Source organism: Salarias fasciatus, chromosome 22, assembly GCF_902148845.1.
Source record: "Salarias fasciatus chromosome 22, fSalaFa1.1, whole genome shotgun sequence".
Classification (NCBI taxonomy): domain Eukaryota; kingdom Metazoa; phylum Chordata; class Actinopteri; order Blenniiformes; family Blenniidae; genus Salarias; species Salarias fasciatus.
In genome coordinates, this window is record NC_043765.1 from 14195767 (window position 1) to 14204918 (window position 9152).

The window sequence follows — 9152 nt, forward strand, 5'->3', positions numbered from 1 at the left end:
GAGACAGTTTTGCATAAACTTGACATTAGCCTTTTCACAGACTCCCTCCTTTGCATAAAATATATGGAAAAAACAGTGTGTTTGATGTTACTCTGTCTGCAGCAGCCATTATTCTGACTTTTACTTTCAGAGCCTCACAACTAATTCTGCCATCGAGCTTAAAAAAACACTTTATATATAAATAGCGGCTTTTTTGCCAAGTCTTTTTTGCCAAAGGCGAATTCTTTCTACAGTTAAAAAAAGACTTTATTACCTTAAATTCCCCTGGCTTTTTTTTTTTCCTTTTCTTTTATGTCTTGTCTATGTTGGTAGATTGCAGCAGCACTATACTTCTAAACCTCACGTGAGACCCTTCTCCTGAATACACCTTACTATTTTAGGGCATTTGTGAGGGAAATTAGTTGATTTCATTCCACACCTTGCACGTTCACCACCATGATTTGAACTACTATCATTTCAGGAAGCTTGGCTCTAATAAATCTGACGCTTCTTCCTGTGTTGAGATTTGTGGTAACATACGATTTGCATAGGAAAGAGGAAGTGTTTGGTGCTACAGTGATACAGTTTCGGGTGCGTCTTTACAGAATGTAATAAAGAACTGTAATCTTCAAAACATGGTAATGTATATTAAAACTTCGGATCGCGTTCAACCTCGCCCCTTTTTAATACTAGGTGGTGCATTAAGGCGAGGTGAGGGAACACACTGATTGCTGCGCTGTCTTCTGTCTCTGCCTCAGCTCCATGATGAATATCGTCCCGACTTCTACGTAGCCTGGAAGTGGGAGGGACTGCCCGTCTTCCAGCATTTCCATTGGTTTTACAGTGCGCTCGGCGGAGAGAGGGGGGGGGGCGCCTCTAATCATATCCAGCATGTTTTGCACAAGAAATGTCAGCCAGAAAGGGCTATCTTCTCCCTTCGCCAAAATACACCACAATAATGTCATGTTCCGACAGCCCGTCAGGAAATGCGTTTTTAGTGGATTCTCTGATCAGTGGCCGCAGCGAGAGTGGCGGAGGTCACTACACTGGGAGCGCGGTGTGCGTGCCTCACAGCACCGCCACAGAAGTGCCTTATGGACTACACAACTATGGATACTTCCCAGGTATGAGTAAGCGGAGCGAGATGGGTCCCCAGAACATGGTGTCCGCCTCAGGCGCGTACATGTCCAGCATGGAAATGTGGATGGACGCGCAAAGGTCGTGCCGAATGGACCAAGAGCACCCGGTAGGTCCCCAGGTCTCGCCCTGTTCCTTCCCGCAAAATATTAAAGAAGAGAGCACCTACTGCCTGTACGAGCAGCCGAAGTGTCCCAAAGCCTCTACCGCCGAAGATCTCACATATTCAAGGTTAACTACAGCCGGCCTAGGGTCGAGTTCTTGTACAGTTACGGATGGCGGCGGCGGGGGCTCAGTGCCTGTGCCGGGCTACTTCCGCTTGTCTCAGACGCACGCACATTCTCATAAACTTTACAACACCAACGGCCCCCAGTCGAACCCTTCCCATTCTCATTTTGGCCTACACCCCACTGCTCCTGCTCGCTTCCACACGCCACAAATCTCGACTTCTGCTCCAGCCACGGCACAGGAAGGGAGGAACACCGAGGAGCCTGTGTCCTCGGGAAACGCAGACCAGCAGCCTCACGTTGCATCGGGGACTGAGGAAACACGCGACTCCTCGGATGGAGAAGCCTCTTCAGCAGACGAAGCCGAGGAGAATGACAAAGAGAGACCAACAAAGGGCAATAAAGGTAGTCACCTTCCATCTTAGGCGTGGTGCAGCTCTTTTATTTTGTTTACCTGCAGGTAAACTGACAGTCTTGTAATGGCACCTGCCAAGTTTCATTTTACTGGCTGTGTTGCAGTGACAATCCAAGGCACAGGTCTGTAGATAATTCATTTGTAGATTTTTTTTTTCAAATGCAATGTGGCAAGGTCAATTTGCGATCAAATATGCATATGTGCACGTGAATTGGCACAGATTTACAATGCGTAAAATCCCTTAATTAGCAAGAAATAAGGATTTTGTAGGAATGCGAATTTTGTGTATATCCAAGCCTAATTTTTTAATACAAATGTGATGGCTAATTAAAAAAGGAAAAAAAATATAATGAAATGTGCATTTAAATCTGATCCTGTGTTCTTTTGACCGCTGCGTAAATGGCGTATAGGCCTGCGTATATAAGAGGAGGCCTGTATGTTTTCTCGTGCCACGTTGTTTATAATACTCATTTTAAGAGCTGAAATATTACTTCCATCTCCCCATCTTTTTTTAACATGAAATATTTCCTCTGATATTAAATTACCGTTCACAGGCTTTGGGACTCTACTTAAGATGCCATACTTTACGCACAAAGCGCACACACACATAGTCACACATAACACACTCCCGTAAACAATAGGACACATATTCATAATCATTTTATTGTATATGCTGAATTGTGTATGAAATACTACACTGTCTCCATACATATCAATTTTAATTGTTTGTCTAAACCAAACTATTCCATTGAAAACATGTTTGCGGAATTGCATCAGTTTTATTGATTTTGTCAGTGATTTTCTCCTTACCTTAAAGGTTGATCATGGGAGTAGTAATTGTTGATAAATACCATCTTATAGTTCACCTGATTTACTCATAGCTTTTCGATTGATACATGGCGTAAATGTTAATTGGGAGAATTGACATCCAAGGGTTTGTGTGTGAGCTAATTCTGAACGTGAACTCTCGTAGATGTTGTCTCTCTTTCTCCTTTTCTGCCCCTCTCTCTCTCTCTCTCTCTCTCATACATCATGATTCCTCATACAGCCCATCTATCTACCTTTTCTCCTTAGGAGACGCGAAGGGCGAAAACACTGTCAACTGGCTAACAGCAAAAAGCGGCCGAAAGAAACGCTGCCCGTACACCAAGCACCAGACGCTCGAGCTGGAGAAGGAGTTCCTATTCAACATGTACCTGACCCGTGAGCGCCGCCTAGAGATCAGTAAAAGCGTCCACCTGACGGACAGACAGGTTAAGATCTGGTTCCAGAACCGCAGGATGAAACTGAAGAAAATGACGCGTGAGAACCGGATCCGGGAGCTCACCTCCAACTACGGATTTTCGTGATGAACGAGGTGATCACACTGAATCAGTTAAGAAAAAAAAAAAAAAAAGTGAAATCTGACATCCATCTTTCCACACCCACCCTCCCTCCTCCTCACCACTGTCCACATAATGACTCGGTTCACTGTGGGGGGGCATCTTCCTCTAATTTCCACACACGCTTAATGTCGATGTGTCGTCCTCTGTGAGCCGCCGGGAAGAGAGAGGGGTTGAGATTTGGATGCGTTTGGTTCGATTTGATTGTTTTTCTGTGTTTTTTTTTTTTTTTTTGTACTGTTGATCCGTTAATGTCACCTCTGTCGTGTGGTAGTGTCGTCAGTGGAGTAAAAGCGGTGCAGTACACACACACCACACACACCACACACACACACACACACCACACCACACACACACACACACACACGTGTGTCAATGGCAGGTGGCTTAAACGTCTATTTTTGCCCTGTTGCTGAAAATCAGCTTTTTAAATCTAATTCACGAAAACTCATATGAATTTATTACATTTTAATTGGAATTGCATGGTTAACTTGTTTTTTTTTCCTATTTTCTTCATTTTTTTTGCAAAATTAAGCCCAATTACGATGCCTTTATGTCACCAAGGGAAAGATAGCTTCCCCCTTGACGACTAGTTATGTAGTTTCCCATGATATAGGTTGAATCTGTGTATGATATAAATGTATAAACTGAATCTTTATCCACGTTGATGACGTTTACGCGCAAACAGTGTGCAAAGTGAAGGAGGAATGTTTTTATTGTATATTTCCATGTACAGATGACATTGTGTGTTTTTTTTTCTTTTTTCTTTTTTTTTTTTTTTTGTGTAATGCCTAATAAATTATCAGCTCGCACCGTGGAGTAGCTGCTTGTGTTTTGTACTGTGGCTTGTGTTTTTAGCCTCACTGCACACAGAAAAAGAGCAGATTTCTGTCTAAGTTCCAAAAAAAGTTCCCAAAATAATTTGGATTCCTAATGCGGGGGTTCAACTTGCTCTTCTGTGTTGGAGCTGAAATAGAAATGTTGGCAGTGCTAACGTACCGGCCGTCGGAAATAATTAAGATATTAGGCTATAAGCCGCCTAGCTTCATGCACCAGCCGGCTATTGTAGAGTTTTATGACTGGCTGGTATATGAGCTTTCTCCCTCTCCTCGAAGAGCAGCTTCAGTCGAGAGAGAGCCTTTCGGACGGAGAGGAGGCCCGGCTCACAGCTACAAATCTCTACTGTACACTCATTTTGTGGACAAAACAATGATTTCTGCTTCAGCCTGGACGGACTGGGAATAACATTTCGAGGCTCGGGTAAGTCTATTCACGTGTTTGTTCCTTATTGCGCCTTGTTGCAGCGACCTCGCCTTATTGTGTACAATTCAGTTGCACTTTCCCCCTAAAACGGACAGGGTTTTTTTGGGGGGGTGGGAGTGGGGGGGGGACACATGACGGAAGCGACGACCATGGTGCATTAGGAATTGGCTGATAGTGTTTCGCTTGAGGCCCGGATCGACTGTCGAGTGGTTTAGGTAGTTTCATGTTGTTGGGGTGTATTCTAACTCTGCAACACGAAACGTCTTAATTGCCACAGTTACACACAGCGAAGCCAAACGGGAAAGCGAGGTGATTAACGTGCACGCGATCAGACGTGTTTGAGATCGTGGAGAGGTGTGCTTAAAGCGCGCTATTACAAAGCCCTGCTGCTCACCGACCGGGGAGGGGTGGCTGCCTGGTGTGTATAATCTGAACCTGTCTCCTGTGGGGTTTTTATCCCTTCCTGTCCCCGGACTCCTACCTTGTTGATAAATGACTCCGGAGGAGCACGTGTGCGGAATATCAACGTGATCAAAGCGGGGCCTGCAGTATGCGTCGTGGACTTGGGGATTAAGGGTAAAGCCGTGAGTGTTTTCCGTGAGTAGTAGTGACGCAGACACGCCAGACAGGCCTCGGTTACGACCACTGGCAGTGGAGGGGAAGGGGAAGGTGAATGGGCAACAGCGACCTCCGTGGGCAATGAGACCGGATGCTTCCGCTGCGCAATAGTGCTCAGACAAAAGGAGTTGGAAGGGCTTTATGGCGATATTTAGATCCGCCAGACAGGCTGTTATCTGCAGGAGCAAAAGAAGTGAATAGCCCCTGCGGTAAACCGGGTGAAAAAAACACCCTGATTTAAGGTTTACAGCCTGGGAGCCATTGGCATAGTGGCGTCTTTTCCTGCTCTGGAGGTGTTTGTCTATTCTAACTTTTAGTGCACAAATAGGCGCACAGCCGTTTCTTTCCCCCCTCAGGCTTGTTTGATGTCTGTTGACCAAATAATATGCAAGTACCGGCGAAGTGAAGCTCGCAACTCGCACGCACATTATGGACATTTTGTGCCTCTTCTCTCGCTCTCTCCCCCCTCTCTTTTTTTAAATGCAGCAGTATGGAGAATCTGTGCGCATTAGATTGCCTGTGGCCTTGTGGGGGTGGTTGGCCAAGCTCCCCGTTATTTGCTGGTAATAAATAAAAGCCGCAGTGTAATGTGCGTAAACTCAAGGTTGCTGCTTTAAAATCTGCAAAGTAGAGTTTAGATTTAGGACATAATGGGGGTTACTTCACTTCTGGATTAGAGTTATAATGTTCTTTCTTAAATATATTGAATCACATAAAGGCTACAAGCATCGGATGGGGTCAGCTACATAATATTTTTGTGATATTTAATTTGCCTCAGGTCTAATTTTGAATTTAAGATATTAACAAGTGATTATTTCATCACAGTAACGTGGATTTAACAATATATGGTCATATCACATGCGCAGGCCGCTCCAGGTGCGTTTGCGTGAGTTGTGTCTTCTATTTAACATACACTGAATTCATCCTGTAATGTGACTGACCGGCAGACGGGGTGTATTTGAAACGGCTACCGTGTCCCGGTGTTCGCCACTCCCACGCCATTTCATTTTAAAAGCAGGAAACCACAAACACCACATTAAAGCTTATTTTTAGCTCCGTTTAAAGGGTAACGTAACACCGAAACTGGGCCGCACGCTGGCATCACAGCGAAGTTGTTAATGGGCGCCATGATTACCGGACATATAGGCCTGTATACAAGTGATAACGGCGGTGGCGCATAGTGAGCAACAACAACCTGCACTCTTAATAGTCTCACCTCCAAAATGGAAAATAACACTCAACCACCTCTCTTGATTCAGTGAATAAAATATCCAATAAACAGTTTTACTTTGTTTTTTTCCACACTATATATATATATATATATATATATATATATATATATATATATATATATATATATATATATATATATATATGTATGTATGTATGTATGTATGTATATGAGCACTTGTCTAAACTAAGCCACGCACTGTCACAGCGTTGTCGTTATTTTGTCTGCCGTGTAAAGCTTTATTGTTAAAATTATAGCATATTATAATGCTACTAATAAATAGTCTGTAAATCAACCAAATCCACCGAGCAATACTCTTAAATTAAGTACCGTGGGTGTTTTCATCTGTGAAGTTACCTAAATTTGCAAATAAAATCTTTCCTCTTTTTCACCAACATAACTCATTGTTATTGATTTTTTCTTGTCTGTAGCCTGTTTATAAAATGCCTTATTTTTGAGTATTCGGGTATTAACAGTGTATGTCCCTGCATTGCTTTCTTTAGGAAAGTGTTAATGTTGCGGATTAGGGAGCTCAGAGGTGCGCCGTTACGTGGAATAGCCTGATCCACGTAAAAAATGGTGTTTATGGAGAAAATTACCGCTATGAGGTTTTTCCACAGCTAGAAAAAATGTTAACCTGAAAATGAATTCAATTAAACTAGAAATGTGTTTTGAAATTTGACTCTGTCTGTTAAAAAAAATAAAAATAACTTGAATAATTCCAGTTTTTAAAAACGGTCAAATAAACGGCCAGTGTAAAATGTCTGCCGCAGCCGAAATAGAATAAAATAAAATGAAAAGGAAAGGATACTTGTAATTTATGAGCCGGGTCTTGATCCTTGAGCAGCGAAGTTTCTGTAACACGTTGGTGTTTAAAATGTGTTTGGTGAGCAGCAATAGTAAGGTGCTTACGTGTCCTATAAACTATCTCGTAAAATAAGGCTTTCAAAACACATATTGTATCGTTTCAGATAGCGGAGACGGGATTGTATCAGCTGCAAGCTGCTCCAAAACTACACTAACTTTAGTTCTTCTTTTAGTCTGTCATATGTCAAATCTTATAGATAGCGACCTATTTCCATATTTTGATGATTTTTGAAACTCGGGGTTGTTATGGCTGAGCGGGTGAGTATTTAATGACCGCAGGGATTGATTTATCCTTTATTGTTCAGCCATATGATCACGTGTGTCCGCCACCCAATGGCATGGCAGCCTGTCTCCCCATTACTTTCCCACTGTAGTTCTCTGTGGGGCCAAGTTGCTACTTGATTTCTCCACATTGTTATTTTGTGAGGTTGGGTTTACTGCGTGTGTATGTGTGCGTGTGTGGCGTGTGTGCGCGTTTTTGCTTTTGCATGTATCCGTTGTATGACTGCGTACATGTGAAAGTGTAATTTTTCTGCCATGTCGACATCCGGAACACTGACTAGTTACTACGTCGATTCTCTCATTCTGCCCGAGAGCGAGGAGCTCTCTGTGCCGAGGTACCCCACCGGTCCCGGGATCCCCGGCGCCAGACAGCCAGCCTCCATCAGCGACCACAGCGAGCTCGGGACTTGCACCTTCCGTCCAAAACCTCCCGTTTTCGGGCCGACATGGAGCCACGTCCCCGCTCAGTTCCCGGGCAGCGTCTCGTCTGTGTACCATCACCACTACGGGCATCCCCAAGGCCCGGTGGGCGCAGACACAGACGGCCGCTACCAGTCCTGGCTCCTGGAGCCCATGTCCGGGTCTCTTCCCATGACCGGATTACCGACGACCCACCACTACGGAATCAAACCGGAGGGGCTGGGAGCGCGAGGTGACGGCGCGCTGCCGGATCCCACACGGCGCTGCGCCTCTCGGACTACGCCAACGGCTCCGTGGGCGACAGCATCCCCGTTGGAGAAGGACGAACCTGTCGGTCCCAGCGGGGACTGAGCGGAGGAGGGGAGGACAAACCGGGCCTGGATCCAAGTAGCCGCTGCTGCGTTCTCTTGTGTTTAAACTATTTATACCACATAAAGCTGCGAGGATTGGGGTGCGTGATGGGGGCGCGCGTCCAACAGATGCCATTCTGGACGTGCCATTGCCTATGAGGGGGTGGGGGGGGGGCTGTTAATGGCCCTGCTCACGTTGCTGTATTAAATAACGTTTTTCTGCTTTTAAGAGGGCAGACACACTCACACACACGCACACATTTACGCACAAATCATCCGTTTCATTCGATGAAGCTGCAGGTTACCATTGCGTGGCCACGTCTGATCTGATATGAATAGGGAGATTGTTTTGTTTTGGTCTCAGCCAGAAAAAATCTGTGATTGCTCTGGCCAGAACCGGGACCTCACACCAGTTTCGCACCCCACTCTTTTCAGATAACCCAGTGTCCAACTGGCTCCATGCGAGTGCCACGAGAAAAAAGCGCTGTCCGTACACCAAGCACCAGATCCTGGAGCTGGAGAAAGAGTTCCTCTTTAACACCTACCTGACCAGGGACCGTAGGTACGAGGTGGCGAGGCTGCTAAACCTCACCGAGAGACAGGTTAAAATCTGGTTCCAGAACCGCAGGATGAAGATGAAGAAGTTTAATAAAGAAGGCGCACCGAAAGACGAGTGACTGACCGTAGATGAGCAGTATTAAGGCTGATAGCGAGCTTTGGTTGGAAGCTCCTCACTGCTGGACCTGGTTTTTCCAATTACATTGTCTTATTGTTCTATATAACAGCTATAGGATTATTTGTCTTGTTTAAAAAAAAAAAAGCATGTTGGGCTTTAATTTGATGCGACTACCTTTATATTGCACAATTTTAACGGTGCCCACGCAGATTTCTTTTTAAAAAATTTGTTCTTTTATTTTTATTTTTTTTTTTATTTTAATTTTTTAATGTCGACTTGAATTAATACCTCGTTAAAGTGTATTA

General features: G+C 44.6%; 2 protein-coding genes across 2 annotated transcripts; both read left to right on the forward strand.

Moving 5' to 3' along the window:
- The first annotated feature begins 886 nt into the window (after positions 1-886).
- Positions 887-3107, forward strand: LOC115380980 (homeobox protein Hox-A10). Its single transcript, XM_030082333.1, has 2 exons — positions 887-1748; positions 2833-3107. Exons 1-2 carry the CDS (start codon positions 887-889, stop codon positions 3105-3107), a joined length of 1137 nt encoding a protein of 378 aa, XP_029938193.1.
- A 4549-nt stretch (positions 3108-7656) lies between these two features.
- Positions 7657-8848, forward strand: hoxa9a (homeobox A9a). Its single transcript, XM_030082346.1, is given in 3 exon segments — positions 7657-8068; positions 8071-8208; positions 8607-8848. Coding segments are annotated over 3 exon segments (792 nt in total).
- The last annotated feature ends 304 nt before the right edge of the window (positions 8849-9152 follow it).

Excerpts from the sequence above, each read along its gene's own strand:
- LOC115380980 (XM_030082333.1), top strand. The coding sequence starts at position 887 with ATGTCAGCCAGAAAGGGCTATCTTCTCCCTTCGCCAAAATACACCACA. Across the intron at positions 1,749-2,832 it reads ACCAACAAAGGGCAATAAAG|GAGACGCGAAGGGCGAAAAC; the intron begins GTAGTCACCTTC and ends TTTTCTCCTTAG.